Here is an 18400-nt window from a genome sequence, read left to right as displayed (position 1 = left end):
TCCTGCTTGATCAGTTTAGTGTCTTGACCAGTCAAGCGCCAACAATGACAAGGACCATTGCAGTCTCGGACATAAGCTGTCCGCCTTCGCTGCTATCCGCGCGTTTCTCTAAGAAAAGTTCAAATTGGAGCTCATAGATCTTAGAAGAACGAACAAAATGAGACGAGTCTGGACAGCATGCTAGCTTGATAGTACGTGAGCTCCAGTCATTGGTAAGCCAGCTATTCTACTATCACCAGATGGAACCGACTCTTTATTCCAGCATAACAGCAAAGCAGGCGCGTAGACGCTCAGCAGCAAATTACCACCCACCATTAGAGAATTATAGGCTCATGAGAAGTATTGAGAAAGGGCATATGGTGCCAGCATAATGGGTTTCCGATGAAGTGGCCGGTATAAGCATCTGCTCAGAGTTTAATCAATATTCATAGTTTGCCATAGGCTGTGTTCTGCATCCTAGGCTGAAACATGGATCATTATTACTATGTCAATTTGAGGAAGTTGATTACTTTGAGGTACGTAGAAATATACCTCCTTTTGACTTGTTTGTACAAGACTGCCAGATTCTAAGAAAAAGACGCTGCGTCAATAAAAGGCACAAGTATTCCAGTCTCTGAGATTTCAAAGGTTGTTTTGAATCTGGAATTTCCTACTTATTGATTCGGATGTCGTGCACTCCGGTAGCACATGTTTTTCAATTCTGTTCATTCAACGGCATTTCCATGCTTTGATCATAAATTCTCAGAAACTGAGATTACAGTTTACAGCTAAATCAAACACCTAGTTCAGAGTACTGTACAACGTCCACTAACAAAAGAGAGAAGAAAAAAAGGACAACAAAACAAGAATATAAGGCAAAGAGATTGAGAATAAAATAGTATGTACGAGGATAGATTCAGAACCCAAACCCAAACCCCCTTTCCCCAAGCACACCAAGTCAACTATATCTTCGGTACCTAGTTAGTAGTTACACAAAACACCAACCCAGACTACTGTAACCACTAGTCATGTAACTCAACCACCGGAGTACAACCCCAAAAAAGCAACAAGAAATTAGTATTACTATTCCTCCGTCTATTTACGGAGAAATCAGGAATCAGAAATCCAGCTAGTCCAGTTCAGTCCAGTACCGTATCTACTATCCACATCCCCATCCACATCCTCCCGGATCCGAGTCTCCGCCGACCCGGCGATTCGGGTTCGGGTCCTGGACATGTCCATTGTTGTCTAGACTCTGGTGTCCACATTACACGCTATGCCACGCTGTGCCACTGCCATGTGTTAGACTTTAATTTATATTAATATTTTTATCCACTTGGGAGGACGGAGCACTACTCTATATGGAGTAGGAGGGAGTTTATTTATTGCTTTCTAGTTCTGGTTTCGAACTTCCTACGATATACATATTCCGTAATTAGGGGGTAGGTATTTGGCATGGAGGATCCGCACTCCGTAGATACCTAGATGTGAGATGTGTAGGTGGTCAGTGGGCAAGGAAGGGTCCCTTTTTATATTCAGTAGTATATGTATAGTAATTCGAACTCAGTCTTGAACAAGCGCTGAAGACTACCTGTACTGTACTACATGTATACCTACACCTACACCTACACATTTACATATACTGCAAGAACGAGTGAGTGATCATAAAATGAAACGGTGAGTAATGAATGAAAGAATCACCGCGCTTATATATAGTAATCAATATCCGCCCAAATCATCACCAACATTCAAGCGCAAAAAGAAATGTCAGGTGAGAATAAATCTACCTAACCAGCAAGAAGCACGAGGCGAATCGCACCCTCAACTCGAGACCGGCTATTCCGTTGCAAGTCTCAAACTCGCCAGTCGTTCTTCGACCTTTTTGAATATCTCTGGGTCCGGTTCCGGTTTGACGCGCTTGGGTCTGTGAGATAATATGGTTAGTATGCAAAGTTATAAATCATTGATCTGGAGTATGAAAGTAAAGGCCAACGTACGGCTCACGTATAGTCTCAGCGCATCTCTCCTGTCCACAATTGCCGCAGATATCCTGTCCAGACCGGTATACGGTCGAACACTGGTGACAGGTGTACCTGACTCTGCGGCGCACTTTTTTCCATGTCCGCGGGGGTAGTTCCACGGGTGGTTCGACGTCGCCGGGGTAGCCTTCAGGATATTTGTCTGGTTTGGGCCTGGGAGATGTGTTAGTTTACTTGCCTCGGTAAACTTTGAGGATGAGATGGCAGGGGATGAGCGACATACGGATCCCTAGGACACTTCTTGCACCGAACATGGTCACACCCGGAGCATTGCTTGGAACCCGCGACGAACAGCTTATCGCAGCGATGACAAGTGCGTCGCACGCGCTGCATTACCGGCTTCCGAACCAAGTCCTGGCCGCCAGTCCGCGACGGAATTCTCAACACGTACTCGTTGCGATTACCATCGTTAATCTGCTTCGGGCGCGACGGGTTACCATGCTGCTGCTGCGGGACCGGCGCATTACCGGCAACGCCCTTGCCCTTCTGCGCCATGAGGTTCCGGAACGCGGTCTCCGGGTCCTCCTTGCGCCTGGGAGACGGGTGGCGCGGGCAGCTCTTGCACCGAGTGTGCTGGCAGTTGACGCAGACTCTGTCAGATCCGAAGGGCGTCTGGCAGCGGTGGCAGCTCCGGCGCACACGCATGCGGATGGGTTTCGCGACGCGCTCGACCGAAGTGTCGGTGGGTTTCCAGTCGTCGTCGTCGGCCAGGGAGAGGCCGTGTTTCGCGAAGAGGGCGCGGGTGCGCGCTTCCTGGATGGCGCTCCAGTGGGAGACGACGATGGGTTGGTCGGCGGGGGACGTTGCGATCGTGGTTGGTTTAGGGGCCGGGGTAGTAGTAGTAGCCGGGGTGGGCTTGGGGGCTGCGGCTGCGGTAGGTCTAGACGGAGAGAATAAGATGGTGAGCTAGACTGTCCCGAGAAAAGTGTCATATCAATCATGATGCCTTTGGAAAAAACCTACCCCGCAATTTGTTCAGCCTCTCTAGATTCGGCCTTTCCCTCCATGTTCGACGCAGCACCAGAACCCGATTTTGCGGTCGAACTTCTCCGAAAGACCGTTCTCATGCGCTTAATATATTTCGATAGACCCTCCGGCTTGGCCTCGCCGGGCGGGTTGGATTCGACCGCAGTAGACATGTTTCCTTGCGAGCCCTGCTGCGTTTAGAGCCGAATAAAACCGATTTGCGGAAAGGCGTAAGGACGAGCGATAATAAGTGGTTGTGGCGTTCGGAGGAATTTTCGATAGAACGACGTGCTTGTCTCCTAGAGCAGAACAAGATAGATTCGAATATGGGCGGTCCACGGTACGTTGGTACGTTATAGCGATTTGTTCATATTAATCGCTGGGGGGTGCGTATCGGGAATTTTGGGGAATGGTGGCGCCTAAGGGACTCGAGATCGGATATACGGAGGATCGATAATTGGTGTAAATGGCGAGGACCGATGAAGCAGAGAACCCACCGACAAAAGAGTTGGGCACGAAATGAGAAGAAAGAAGAGAAGACGGGGCGGGCAGTTATAGTTCGTCAGGGTATAGGCAGGTCGCACGGGAAGTACCCCGAAACCAGAGAGTTGGGACCTGCAACCCAGCGAGAAGGTGAGAGCCAAAGCAAGAAAATTAAAACCGCAACACGCAGGGAACCCGTCAGAGTGGGTGGGCTCCGGCTGATTGGTGGACTGGCGGTCAGATCACTGTCGGTCTCCACTGAAGGATCAACTGCTGCGGGCGACTGCTTCAAACCAGTCCCTTGGGTCGAGAGGCGAGAGGAGGCGAGAAAGAAAGAGGAAGAAAGAAAGAGGACACAGACCTGGTGGACGGGGCGACAGCGCGAGGCCCGCGATAAATAGAAGTCGATTAGGCTTTCTGGGGGGAACCGGACGAGCAAGAGAGGGGGGTGGTGGGTAATGCTAAAGGGAGTGGCACATGGGTCTTTTTCAATTATTTCATTTGATTTGATTTTTGATTTCCGATTAACTCTGGTTAAATAATATGGAGTACCGAGTACAGTTGCGCTGGTATTAAATAATCCCGGTTGGAGAGACCGATACTATTCGAATTAAGGGGACAGACAACCGGGATGAAAGAAATCATCATCCAGTATTTCGTACAGAGTATCTGCCTCGATGGAATATTCACCGACATTATTAAGAGGTTTCTTCAAATTCCTTCGAGGACAACCGGGTCCGAATCCTTCGGCTTCCAGGAATGTTTTAAAGTGAAATCAGTGAAATAATGAGGGCAGGTAAAATTAGCCGCAGGATAATTAGACTTCCTGAATAAATAAATGATAAAATGACATTCCACCCGTACCGTGGGAAGCGCATGGAACGATCCGTGCGGAACGAGTGACGGCTTCCAGTCTTCCATACCTCGGGGTGGGGACGCCAAAGTGATTATTATCATAAGTCATAATATTATTCCTGAGTATATTCCATATGCAATATGAATTATGAATACTCAGTGTACTCAGTGTACTCAGTGTAATACCGACCAAGGCGATGGGTAAAAACTAAAACCACTTATGAAATCCAAAATACCGGTGGAGTTAGGCGAACCGATGCGACGGGACTAAGAGTTGAGTTGTCCCACTCCGGAAGCACCGCCGATGCCAGAATGGGACCAGCCTTGGTCCGCCGAACTTTAGTCCTTTTGGCAGCCGCCCGTCCCCTCGATCGTCCGGGAGTTTCAATCTCAGCTCTCGTCAGAATTCAATTCATATTGACTTGACGCCTGACTGACGGTCTTGACCCCTTTCAGACGGAGCAGTCCATCCACGTTGGGGACTGAAGAACACTCGGTTGGTGTTCTTATCCCGGTCCAGCACCGCTGGGACCGGGACCTACATGGGTGGACGTCGCTAATTTAGTCTGCAGATGGAATCCCTGTCGATTAGGGAATTACCTGTACGTACAGTATGTATGTATGTATGTCATGAAAAACGTACCGAGTAGCGGTATTTGACTCGGCTTTGGCATGGATCGTGCAGGCGATCGAGATGTTCCTCATTCGCGATGATTCAGGCAAACGGTCTTCTCCCCCCGGCTCGTACGAGGTCATCGTTAGATCACCGTTTGTCGGGCAGCCAGTCCTCGACCGATCGACACTTCATCAGATGATGGTCCGCGGGGTTCATGACCCTGAGCATAACACAACGAAAAGACGGGTCCGGATAGACCATCCTGCAGTGCCGTTTCCTGGGATTCTCCTCCCTAAAAATCCGGATTCCAGTCATCCATACAATCATAAAACAAGAAAGAGAAGGAAGGAGCCAAAAGGGTCAATGCTACCTTACCGTAGCCGACCACATTAGCACATAAAGTAGACACTAACGACGGGTTAGCCCGGGGGGCCTTCCTGAGGGATGAAAGTAGCATTAGCATCCTGGATTCGGCAACCCCGGGGGGCGGGGGGCTGGATACCCATGGATAGGTATGATCCAACGGGTAACTGCCAGCGAAGGGATGCATGGATGCATGGCTTGATTCTCGACCACGCGTTGGGAGACGTTACCGGCATGGCGGCCGGGAGCAAGGGAGTGAAGGGGGAGGGGGGCGCATTTCCACTTCGGTGGATTTACTCCTGACCATCACGGCACCGGTGCTTCTCCCCAGTCTCTATTGACAACTAGCAGGAATGGCTTCAGCCGTGTGCCTCGTATGATACTTGATCACCCCCCAATAAACTCGTCCCTTAATACCTGGCTTCCAACTCCTTTTTCTCCCTCAATCAAAGGGCGTACACCGCACTGGCGCCGGACGCGACTAAAACGCGACGTGGTTAGTCCAGGCCATGCACGATGCACGACACGAAGGAGGAAAAAGGAATAAAAAGAATAGAAACGAGAAAAAAAAGCAAGGAAAAGCAGAGCAGCTCAACCACGCAACCACCCGGAGAAACCGCAACGGCTTCATGCAGGACGGGTTGCAGATTCCCACCGTCACCGCGATCGTATTTTCTTTTCTGTTTTCTACTGTATGACTCTGACTACTGGATGATTTTTCCTAATTATGATTATGATTATTATTACACCTTCCCCTCCCTCGTACATAAGTGCAAAAGTACAAGCGCCCAGCCAGACCCGACAGAAATTCGATGCTTCGTTCTAGAGTCGCCCGTCTCATGCAGGCTGACGAGAGAGTCGGAGAAATTCTACCTACCGGCTTTCGTTTGACGCCCTTTCCCCTCTTTCGTCCCCACTGGTTGCTGCGCTGTTGGGAGGTCCGGTTCTGGTATCTTGCGTGGTTAGCGCTGTTAGTAGTAGTAGGATTATTATGATTGCTATTTCGACCACTGCATGGGGCGGTTGTTGCACTGCGTACCCCTGACCAAGGTGAGGCGATAATTCAGACAGTAATAAGCCTGTGTAGGTAACGGTTGACCAGGAGGCAGAATGGAACGGTTAGGTATTATCTTCGTAAATTATAGTCCCTGTAGCGCGACGATCGGGTTCTTTGGGTGCCGGATTTACCCCATCCAGTACCTTAGTCGATCTAGACCGGGAGTGAAGCAACAAAATCACCAGACAGAATCGAGGGAAATGAGAACCAGCCCGTCAATCCCCACCGGTAGAGTCGCTACCAACGCAAAAAAAAAAAGTAAGAAGTAAAAACCAAAAGCCAGGGTGGTCAGTGCCTGAGGTGCCGAGGGCAGATGTCGTCAGAGTCAACAAACACTGTGTAGGCAGACGCAGACGCAGACGCAGACGCAGACGCAGACTCGGACCCTTTCCCAGTCCCTACTGTGTATCGTATGTATAGTAAAGTTCACGGAACCGAGCGTCCCGATCTCCGGCATTAGTTTGCGTTTTCCAGCACTGGGGACTCAGAATCTGCCAGGTGTCAACGACGCTGCAGATGTCGGACGGAAAGGTTTGAACTCCTACCCGAACGTTCTTAGTCGTGACGATTGTCAAATCCTTTACCTTTAAGGGAGTTCCACTGTGGGGTTTGCTGATCCAGAGACCAGGCTACGCTTGGACGGTGGGATTTGGGCCGCGGTTGTTGTTTGAGGCGTGGACTATCGTGTTGGGGTCCACGGTGGATGGGGTTTTACTGTTCTAGATGGGAATGGACAATTTGATAGACATGGTCTGTTTGGGGGTTGTCTGGTAGTTTCATTATTTGCTGAGTGATTATTCGGGATGGCCTGTACGGACAATGCATACTGCTGTCTATTCGGTATGCTTGCAGTTGGGGAAGAAAATCTTAGTTGTCTGTTGAACTGTACAATCTGTTTGTACGTAACTGAGAGTGATTGTAATTTTCCATATACTTCGAATTATACTATCCTCTATGTCCTTTCATTTAATAAAAAAAAAACACACTTTCCACAGTACCAAAGAAGAGTATAATCAATTTAAACCAAGAGCTAAAGGAACACCTCCGAATCCCAACCTCTCTTCCTACTAATATCACACTCGAGTACAACCCCCACCCATTCCACATCGTTACATTTCGTCTCGCCTTTATCTTCTTCTGGTTCTTTCCACTTTATCTGTGATCACCATACTCGCGATACAACGGATCAACAAGGACTGGCATGTCCAAATGCCATCTGCGACAATTCAAGCGATTTTCACCCTCCTACAAATGAAAGAACTCTCGAGCCTCCTTAAAGCTTCTTCCATGAGGAATCGTTAGATTTATACATTCCATCAGCTCACCTACCTCAGACTCCGACCCGTCAACCAAATGGCATCTACCCTTCAACCCTATCATCATCTCTAGTCTACCCACTTGGTTAGACCATCGAAAGACCTCAACTTGCAATTTCTGTGTCCAGCTCAGACAGTTACTTAGGTATTCATCCCAGTTCAACAGGAGTGTCTCTCTTCCTGCCTTCCTTCCTTCCGTCATCGGTTATCCGGCAATACATACCTACCTAGGAGAGCTAGTTACCACCTGTCTCAACACGTCATGATCTGGTTGATCTTATGTGTTGCTTGTTATTTCTTATCTCGTTGTCTCATCTATGTGCAGTACATGGGTACATACATATCAACCTCATACACCTCAATTTCAGGGAGCTGTAATACGCCTCGAGGAAAAGAACAGATCAGGCCCCTCGAGGAAAAAGGCATCAACCAGTATAGATGGATGGACGTAAGTATTGTATATACATACCAGGATCTGTTTCTGATCAACAACAGTCTGTCTATTTCTCGGGATGTCATTAGTAGATGTAGTAATTTATATATATTCTTGTTGTGGGTTTTGTTACTCGGCCATCGATGTGGAGTGAGTGCGTGCGTGCTCCATTTGCAATGGGCTTCGGGGTATATCTAGTTTACCTACCAAGGTACACCAAGAAAGTACAGTACAAAAGACAGTTCTATGTCTACTCATGCAACATGGTGTGTTGTATGTTTGTGTGTGTATGGCTCAAGTAAAGTTCACAGAAGTCATAGTTAGATACAAACCAACACCCACGGAGCAGATTAATCCTTCCTGTGAGTATCCTTGAACACCTATAAGATACCTACTCAACCTTCCTAATCTGTTATACTATGTCTATCAACCTGGAATTCAATCCCCAGCTAGATGACTCTATTTGGACAGCGACTCCAGTTTAGAGTTCCAGGATGAATCCTCTCCCTTGCCCCTCCATTTAGAAGCTACCGAGAATCCTATGTCATGCTTGTTTTCAATTACCAGAAAAGGAAGAAATATGTAAGCCTAGACCTGGAACTGTCGGTAAAGAGCTGGCGAGTGAGATATCATGGTGTATTAGGTATCGGGTCTACAGATCTGTAGGTAGTCTGTGCTGTGGACACTTTCTAGATGTCTGAGAGATGGTTCTTGAGCGTACGTTGGTCCATTATTATTAACCTTACAAGGGAGGCAAACGGCCAAGTATTTGGTGTTTTTAAACAGATGCGATATAGATATGCCATACCATAGTACTCCGCGGAGCCTGTGACGTCTGATAGACTAGGTACATACCTTAGAGTATTTACTGGTCGGTCTTCGGTGTTATCATGATTATGCTTTATTCATGGTGGTATAGAGGAATTCGGTTCTCTCGTATGTGCCAAGTCCGGGATAAATGAAATCCCGAGAAATGGTTTTGGTCATGGTCATCCGGATGAAGGTGGACTGAGTTGAAAGTCTACATACCTACCATTGGAAGGTACCTACGTATACCTAGATCACTACCTAAGTATACCAACCAACCCTACCTAGTAATCGCTAGATTCCCTATACCTTGTAACATAACACAACATAGCAAAGAAAAACCGTAGCCCCACCCCACCCCATGGCTCAATCTATGATCTATAACATAGTCAAACTCACCTAATCCTGACTCTGCAACTTCTCCTCAATCCCGACAATCTCATCTTCCTCAGTCACCTCGATCACGCGGTTCACCTCAGCCATGTTCCGCATCAGCTCGACGGCGCCGGCGTACATCATGCGTGCGGTTGGGTTGCAGTTCACGGGGAGGTAGTATAGAAGGACGTAGGGGACTGCGAGACGGCCGGATGCCTGTGTTAGATTATTTCTCGTTAGTATACAAACTCATAAATCCCGGAAGGTATATGAGATGAGTCCTTGGGATGTTGTAGCCAACCTATCCAAGCAAAGGGGGGATGTCATACCAAAGTCAACGGATAACTAAGAAGAATGAATCGCGGCGAAGACTCGGGGAGTTCGTCGACGAGGTCTTCCATTTTCGTGTAGACTTCGCCATCTTCGGGACGGATTTCTTGGTTCTTGCTGTCGATTGTGTCTGTTTGTTTTTCTGCTGTTAACTGGCTATCCTATTTGGTGTTTTGCGAGTAGGTTTTTTCGTTGGGTGGGTTTGGTTTGGAGATCGTGGTAGGAGTATGGATGTATAGGTCTGGGTCTAACTTTGCGCTGACGGGGTTTCTATTCCATTTCCATGTGTAGATACCATGCCGAATATCTCATATTGTAGGTAGAGGGGACAGAAAGTCGAAACGAAAGGAGCGAGCGAGGCAGACGGAGAAAAAGGAAGGCGTACAAATGATAGCTTTAGGATCTTTAGCTCGAGACGTGCCGAGACGAAATTTGCGCAGTTGCTCCTTCGTCTCTGGCGAGAAGGAATATAATCGGGATTCAGACTGTAGTAGTAAAGCCAGTGTCAGCGTCAGCGTCAGCATCCGAAGGATCAGTTATAGGTATGGGTGTGAGCATAGCATGAATGATCCCCAGGAATGCTGGTGACGGCATAAATGCGATGCGGGGCAATAGGATACGCGGGTTAAACAGACCATGACGAGATCGGTTTGTTTCCTCCTCTATTTCCGGGGGGTATACGGTAGCAGATTGTGTATTTCCGACAAACAGATATCTTAAACACAACAAGACAAAACGTAAGCAGGTCGCGTGGACAACACCCGGAAACGAATGACACGAGAAGAGAGAGAGAGAGAGGCACAGAGAGAAAGATCAAACGGACAGCCAAACTTTCCCCACTTCCGCTTCCGCCCATCAAACCAAACCCAAACAAGCAAATCAAACCAGACGTTCCATTCCGCCTTTTCTCCTCCCTCTCTCCTTCTCTTTTCCCTCTTTCTCCGCCTTTTCTCTCCCTTCCCTTCCAAATTCATCTCCTGCTCCAGACTCCAGTGCATAACACTCCACCTTCCTTCCTCCCTAACCACCTTATGTTCAGTCGTCTCAATCAACTCACCCGTCATCTCTCCCGCCCGACGCTAAATACCTCCCCTCTCTCGACCGCGACCGCTCCGACCCCCGCCTCGATAGTCTCGCCCTTTCGCAACCCGTTCCCGAAAATGACATCATCCGCGGTGCTGAACAGTCGGAAGACGATACATACGGCGGCGTGTCTGATTATCGGCGATGAGGTGTTAGGCGGAAAGGTATGTTCGATTTTTGGTTTTTTTTTTTTTTTTTTTTTTTTCTTTTTTTTCTCTCTTCATTTCCCGGGGTCTTCGTTTAGGGAGTCGCGGTTTGTGTGTGTTGCCTAATCCGGAATGTGTTCTAGACCATCGATACGAATTCCGCCTTCCTGGCCAAATACTGCTTCTCGCTGGGGATTCAGCTCAAGCGGGTGGAGGTGATCGCCGATGATGAGAGTGAGATCATTGAGGCGGTGCGGAGGATGAGCCATAATTATGATTTCGTGGTGACTAGTGGTGGGATTGGGCCGACGTATGTGCATGCATGACCTTTGGAAACCCGTGGATGTGCTTCATCCTGGCTGGTCAATGATTCACGCGATCGGGCAAGCTAATCAACTCACCACAGTCACGACGACATCACCTATGAATCGATCGCCAAGGCATTCAACCTGAAACTGAAACTCCACCAACAAGCCTTCGAGCGGATGAAGAAGCTCTCCAAGCCTCATCCCATGCAGCCCAAATTCGACTGGGACACGCCGTCGCCCAACCTCACCGCGAAACTCCGCATGGTCGAGATCCCCCATGACAGCACCCTCCCCGAGGAACAGCAGGCGGTCTTCGTGGCCGAGGACATGTGGGTGCCGATCGCCATTGTGAACGGCAATGTGCACATTCTTCCCGGCGTGCCTCGTCTGTTCGAACGACTTCTCGAACACCTGAAGCCGTCGCTTCTGCCGCGCCTGACTAACCCCGAGGGGAAGGGCATTTACCGGTACTTGATCAGCACGCCACTTCCGGAGAGCACGGTGGCGCCGTACCTGACGGACCTGGCTACGCGCACCGCTTCCCGGGGCATCAAGGTTGGCAGTTATCCTCGCTGGGGCAAGAAGCGCAACACGGTCACGTTGGTCGGAACGGACAAGGAATTCATGGATTCGTTGGTCGCGGAGGTCGAGGAGAACGTTCAGGGCAAGAAGGTCGCCCAGGAGGATGAGCTTGACCCGCCCTCTGACACGGAGGAAGGCAAGCCGAAGGAGTATTCTCAGTGATTGCATAAACATATTCATGCATACATACCTTGTGACTACCTATTTAGAAATACCATCCTGTGAATCTATATGCCTATCGTCCTGACCACCAATATCAAACCACTACCTAGACCTTAGTCGTACGGCGACCTCTCCTAGTAGATCCTTCACGGTCAGCATATTCAACGATTGCTTCCAAAAAAGTAACATTGACCAATATATTCAAGAAGTGTACACAAAACCAAAAACCAAAAAACCCGATCCTTGATGCATGCCGTGAAATGAGGGTAGACAGGATGAAATCGCAGAATGACGTCGAATCCTCAGAACATCAGAATGCAGTACTTATCCCGGCAGGCCGAAAGAATGTCAGTTTGAAGGGAAAGGAAAGGAGCACGCTTCGGCGACAGAAACAAGAGCAGTCAAAAAGAAAATAAATATTATGGTCCACAGATCACAAATAATAGATAGATAGATCGATACACATGGCTGGAAGAAAATGGCAGAGAACAAGAAAAGAAATATGACGTTTTGACAGTCCTTGAATAAATACCCAAATGAAATAAAAGTCCGGACCATGACAATAGCGTTGTACCTATATAATTGCACAAGTATTCTATTGACAGGCTTCATTCATCCCCCCTCCGGACAGGGGATTTATCAAGAACAATCTCTCCCAAAAAAATAAATAACAATCAAAACTGAAGAAACAAAGGGGGAATCGAACGTTCATGGAGACGATGATAGCATTAGGTTGTGGGAGGGAGGTATTTCGGTGGTGGAAGAACAAAAAAAGCAGACATCATCTGAGAAGGGAGCCTCGTGTGGTATAAAGTTCACAATCCAAGAAATCAACGCGTCGACAAAGTCACAATCAGTGTCCGACGATCAAAACGACCTTTTTTGTATCCTTGTCGGTCGTCTTTTCTTTATAGGTCGAAGGGTAGAAATAATTTTGTGGTTCTTTTCTTCTTCTCTCGGGTTTTCCTTCTCTCATTCATGGGTTTCTTTGGGGTTATCCTTTCGTATGTTCGACTTTGTGTGGGTGGGTGCGCGCGCCTTTGTGAAAATCCTATGGTATTAAGTTCAATGCTCGGTTTTCCTCCCCAATTACATAACAATACACTTTCCACAGCAGCCGGCGTTGTCGCCGGGCTCGCTCACGTCCATCTTGCCTTCGGGGGCGCGGGAACCGAATGCGCCCGAGCCTGATGGGTACGACGACATCTCTTTGTTGTAGCGACGGATCTCACGGACAAGGTCGTAGAAGGCGTTTTCAACATTGATACGGGATTTCGCCGACGTTTCAATGAATTTGCAGCCGAATTGGCGAGCCAAAGCTTCACCCTCTGTAGACGCGGACAATTGTCAGCTCGGTATCGATTTGCGGTAGGGGGGTGAGAAATGGGGGCAAGATAAAAAAGTTCAGCCCCATCCCCCTTAATCGATCAACCAACCTTGTTCCGTCACAGCTCGCTCCTTCTCTAGATCGCACTTGTTTCCAACGACGATGATAGGGAAGTAGTCTTTGTCCTTCACGCGGAGGATTTGTTGCTGGAAGGTCATGATTTCTTCGAAGGATTGGCGGGATGTTATCGAGTAGACCAAAAGGAAACCTTCTCCGGTTCGCATGTATTGTTCACGCATTGCTGAGTATTCTTCCTGTCCGGCCGTATCCAACACGTCCAACAAAGCGACCTCATCGTCGATGACACACTGCTTGCGGTAGGAATCTGTTTGCGAAACACGGGGGTTCCAAATAAGCCGGGGGATCTCAAGAGCACGAGAGTGCCAGGTCGGTAGCGCCCACCTTCGATTGTCGGGTCATATTCATCCACGAAGTGACTCTGGATTAATTGAATCGTCAAGCAAGACTTTCCGACACCACCACCTCCAACGACCACCAGCTTATATTCTCTTAGAAACTAAAGACATCATCCGACCGTAAGCTAATTGAATCTCGTCGATTCGCGTGATAAATAAGGTTCATTCAAGGACGAGGGGATGGATTGGAAATGTCCGGAAGGGCGGGATTGCAGTAAGGGAAAGGGGATGACCGAGGACGGGAAAACGAGGCGTAAGAGAGGTGACGGGCTTACCTTTGAAGCCATAACGACGGACTCTGATCCTGAGACACGTTCAGTTTGAAAGGAAAAAGGGAAATAAGAAACGGTGATCGGAAGCGATCCCAACGAGAGAACACAAAAAAGATGACAGCGGGTCGAGAGAGCAGTAGTCAGGCAGATAACCAAGTAGTACGGAGTAGCAAGCAAGCAAGCAAAGCACAAATTTCTTTTGCGGTAGGGTCGAAAGGTCGGGGCCCAGGTCCTCGGGAGTTTCGCGCGAAAACAAAAAGAAAAAAAATATTAAGAGGAAAAAGGCGCCTAACTAAAGGGCGAAAATCCACAGCAAAGGCGGGTCAACTTAGCGACTTAGGCCAAGCTTAAAGAAGCGGACGGGGGGGAAGGGAAGGAGAGAGTCGGTGGTGGGAGGATCAGGGGGGGTTCGTGGAACTTTTGCAGGCGGGCGGGAATTGAAGGCGAGTCGGCAAGCTGCACCTGTCGCTTTCCTTTTTTCTTTGTTTTCTTTTTCTTTTTCGTTATTATTCTTCTGTCTGTCGAAACTAGAATCCCGGAGCTGGTTCTTCTTCTTTACCCAAAAGCGTCTAGGGGAGGAAGAAAAAGCGGGTTAACAAGAACTGCTCCGAAACACAACAGACCAAACGGGGGGGGAGAAGACAGAAGGGAAAATCGGGAGTGGAGCAAGAGAGGGGAAAGGGGGGTGTTGGTATTGCGGATGGAATGATGATTAAGGGGGGAGACTGAGAGAGAGAGACCTTACTGAGTACACCGTCTGCGTACACCGTACAGGCAGGAGCAGCCGGCAGAAATTCAAAATGAGTACGAGTATCTGTCTGTAGTTATCGGATCGAGAGAAAGAGGGGGAAAGAGATGAACTGAGTATTCCGTACTGCAGACCGCGAACAATCCAATCCATCACATTCTCATTATGGGAGAATAGTTATTAGTTAACGTAATTCCTGACCGAGCGGGCCACCCCTACCGAGCGGGCCACGCTGTATTCTATATAAACTACTACTTTTTTATACTCAAATATCTCAACAACCAAAGAATATTGTAATATACTTGAAAGTAAAATAAAGTAACCACTATTTTCATATTCTGTATACGTCTTTTCAAAATCTACAGATTAATAATGGCTCTATAATCTAGGATTTTTTTTAAATTACAAACAATACTCGTGTAATATATTTTACTGATCTAAGTAGTCGATAAAAGTAGTTCAAATTTTCATATATACTTTATATATATCCTTTTAGTATATGTACTTAATTTTAACTTATATGGTCTCATGGTTGTTGAGATATTCGAGTATAAAAAAGTGATAATTTATGTAGAATACAGCGTGGCCCGCTCGGTCAGGAATTGCGTTAAGGGGTTCCCTGACTAAGGGTGCGTGGCAGTAGTCCGTGCATCCGCGTGGCGGTTGCTTTATTTCATCGTCCTATTGATTGATTCCAATTCATCTCATTTGATTTCATTAATTTGCTCCATAGGGGACCCGCCAGTCTGGACTACAGCACCTTACAGAGTACTCCGTAAATGAATAGTAAATACCCATCCTCAAGAGATGCAAGAAGAATTGCCCACTTTCATGCCGTTGAAGTGGTACAGAATCCTCCGTATGACCAAAGATCTTCAGCGCTGACCAAGACCATCACATTCAATAGTGACATGAAAGGTGGAAAGAAAAGAAAAAAGGAAAAATAAAATCAAGAAATCCCACCAAAGAGGTGGATGGGATGGCCCTGGAAAAGGGGGCCAATCCGCGTTCGTTACGCCCCGATTATTTGCCAACCTCCTTTCAATGCTTCCAGTTCCAGCCCTCCCAGATTAATCTTCAATTCAGTTCCACTTCTTAGCGTGCTGTTGATAATGCTTCACCCCCCCCCCCCCCCCCCCATCCACCTCTCTCCCCTCTGGGTCCCCCTTTCTTCCCCTGTAACCGTTTGTCACATCGGATTGCGGTGTACGAGTACGCAGCTTAGACAAACCAATCACTTGCTCATGCAGAGTGGGTTTAATCAGTTTAACTCTAACTAGGTACTCCGTCTCGACCGCGGAGCATGCAGGTTGAACTTGAAGGTTCCTTGAGTTGAACGCCTCGGAGGAAGCAATCAACTTGGGAATAGCAACAAATGAACGCCGGTCGCGCCTCTACCGTAAGGCCCGAATCTGCATCGGGGCATTGGCCGGCTTCATCTATTTTAATTAGTCGTCATCCGAACCAATTTTCATAGCCATATTACAGTAATTATTCGGATCATGGTCGGACCATCGCTATCGACTCTTGCTAGGTGGGAAACAAACACCCTGGATTTTACGCACTGCCCAATCCACTCACGCCATTGTGTAACCAAAAATGATACAATGATCGAACCCCTGGACGTGGCCGTTGCTCGATGCTTCCAGAAACGTCCATTTCGCCTTGCAACGACCAGAAAGCGAATTTGCCGTCTCACCGGCACTTACATCATATTCCCTGAATCTCTTGACGGATCACATTTGAACCTTGTCCATAGGCGTACTCCGGATTGTATCACACGGGGAGGACAGAGGCCCTGAATCGCGTGAATGTCGCGTTGCGGCCAAATTTGTTAGTCCACGATCTAAGGCCCAGGAGAGTTTTCGGTTCCCCACGCCTCCACTCCCCAATGATAAATGGTCTGATCCCTTGCGCTTTCAACCACGGCGCACTCCGATTTCGATCGTCATTGGTCTTAATGAAAGGGATGGAGAGCCTAAGTTTTCTCGACATCAATTCGTTTTGTCCTTTTGTGCCTGTCATGGAGGTCTGGAGACCAGAAGCATCCACGCCCCAATGTGATCTATATCAACCTTAAACCCGAAGCATTTCGCTCACAGCCTCCGGAACTTCTTCACTCGGTTTTCGTCCACACGGAACCCATCTGGTTGCATCATCGTGCGTCCGTCCTAGGATTATTGCATTGTTACTGCTGATCTTTCTATATTGGGTTCTTTGGAACACACAGTACCACGTAGCCACACTGGCACACACTTGCTGGGAGGTGCTAGCTAAGCGTTAGAAGATCAGCTTGGACGTACGGATAGAAAGGGCAATATTCCGAGGCCAACAGTTTTCTGCCCCAGGGAGATTTCTTCATTGGCGTACTCCGTATGCCAACTGCCAACTTACTTTTCTTCGTGAAATTCTGAAAGAATGCTGATCGCGGAGAAATGTTCCAATGCCTTCGGACTCGGCTACCACCAGATAGAGCCGTCCAGCCCAGCCACCATGCAATATACTCATGACATCGCCCCAAAGACCGTCTTCTCTTTTCCGATCGATGAAACCCTCGACCCAACTCTTATCCGAAATTCCTCGCAATGAAACTTGGAACGCCAAAAGCCAGCTCTTCTCGTTGGTTTTCAAATGGGCCGATCCTCTCGTTTTAGGCAAAGCGGCTGTGATGCCCTTCTTGGCGTCTGTCTGGCTGTGTGTGGCCTTTACTCCGTACTGTGGTTATATCCGTAAATTATAATCGTATTATCCTCATGTTAATCTTAATCCCGATATTAATACGGATATTTAATTCGTTTTCCGCAGGAACCCATCTCGCATCCGATCATCCGTGATTCTTGCTTCTTTGGGGCCTTTTGCCCTTGGAACTACGGACTAGCTTTCACCAGGACCGTGTCTATCATCATCAGCCCAGCCATCTTTTTTTCACTTCAGTCTTTCAGGAGTGGGAATCCCAGATGGTTTTCCTGCCATCTAGTATTCTTGTTCATTATTTAGGTATAGCTAACCGGGCCTATCCATGTCTCTTAGATTAATTCCTATTGATGACATCAGACATCTGTCCGGAGGTTTGGGATATAGTGGTTGGATTGAATCATCTCCTTCTGTGTGGTGTGTATGCTTTGCTACGGCGGGCTTTCCACGGAGAGTACACCGAATCAGTAGTTGATTCTATTTTACTTTGTACGGAGTAACTACGGACGGATACTCTGGTTTGTTCGCGTACGCCGTACACAATTCTCAGATGGAATATATCTAGTTAGTTAACTACAGTCCAGCTATGACGTAACCCCATCCATCCTCACTTCCGCACGCTGTATGTACCCCGTAGATAACATATCCTATTCTCTACAGACACAAACCCAATAATCGACTACACCCAGTAATTTAATTAACCCACTTACCCCAACCCTCTACATACTAACTTGTATGTACGGATTAGTTGCAAGACAGCCTGACTGATGGCTACACCGTAGATAACCTAGGTCAGCATGGTCTGTCTATCTATAACCGATACCCGAGAACCCAAATCCTGCAGAACCTATCAGAGTTTTTCCAGAACACTTCCGTCCATGGTTCTGCGTTTCTCAAAATTTAACCTTGACGTGTCCTCGATACGAGCTCGAGCGGTAGATTCGCTCCGTTCGAGGTGCCGAGGGAGGTGGGGAGGGGGAGTT

The 18400-nt window shown here is 47.9% G+C and overlaps 4 protein-coding genes across 4 annotated transcripts; 1 reads left to right on the top strand and 3 right to left on the bottom strand.

Moving 5' to 3' along the window:
* Positions 1-1815: 1815 nt before the first annotated feature.
* KD926_009696 (uncharacterized protein) lies at positions 1816-3157 on the bottom strand (the record flags this gene model as incomplete). Its single annotated transcript, XM_053095735.1, has 4 exons — positions 1816-1903; positions 2073-2171; positions 2242-2898; positions 2982-3157. 4 exons carry the CDS (start codon positions 3155-3157, stop codon positions 1816-1818), a joined length of 1020 nt encoding a protein of 339 aa, XP_052960263.1.
* A 6156-nt stretch (positions 3158-9313) lies between these two features.
* KD926_009695 (GMF family protein) lies at positions 9314-10143 on the bottom strand (the record flags this gene model as incomplete). The annotated part of the gene is made up of 3 exons (XM_053095733.1): positions 9314-9505; positions 9619-9749; positions 10005-10143. The coding sequence occupies 3 exons, from the start codon at positions 10141-10143 to the stop codon at positions 9314-9316; spliced, it is 462 nt and encodes a 153-aa protein (XP_052960262.1).
* Positions 10144-10650: 507 nt separating this feature from the next.
* On the top strand, positions 10651-11900 carry KD926_009694 (flavin adenine dinucleotide pyrophosphatase; the record flags this gene model as incomplete). The annotated part of the gene is made up of 3 exons (XM_053095732.1): positions 10651-10866; positions 10992-11158; positions 11255-11900. 3 exons carry the CDS (start codon positions 10651-10653, stop codon positions 11898-11900), a joined length of 1029 nt encoding a protein of 342 aa, XP_052960261.1.
* A 1089-nt stretch (positions 11901-12989) lies between these two features.
* On the bottom strand, positions 12990-13990 carry KD926_009693 (Ras family protein; the record flags this gene model as incomplete). Its single annotated transcript, XM_053095731.1, has 4 exons — positions 12990-13228; positions 13337-13612; positions 13690-13804; positions 13979-13990. 4 exons carry the CDS (start codon positions 13988-13990, stop codon positions 12990-12992), a joined length of 642 nt encoding a protein of 213 aa, XP_052960260.1.
* Positions 13991-18400: the final 4410 nt, after the last annotated feature.

This window comes from Aspergillus affinis, assembly GCF_023601865.1.
Source record: "Aspergillus affinis strain CMG 70 chromosome Unknown NODE_6_length_556011_cov_87_064024, whole genome shotgun sequence".
NCBI lineage: Eukaryota > Fungi > Ascomycota > Eurotiomycetes > Eurotiales > Aspergillaceae > Aspergillus > Aspergillus affinis.
The sequence above is the reverse complement of the archived record's forward strand: the minus strand, read 5'-3'. Positions and strand labels throughout refer to the sequence as shown.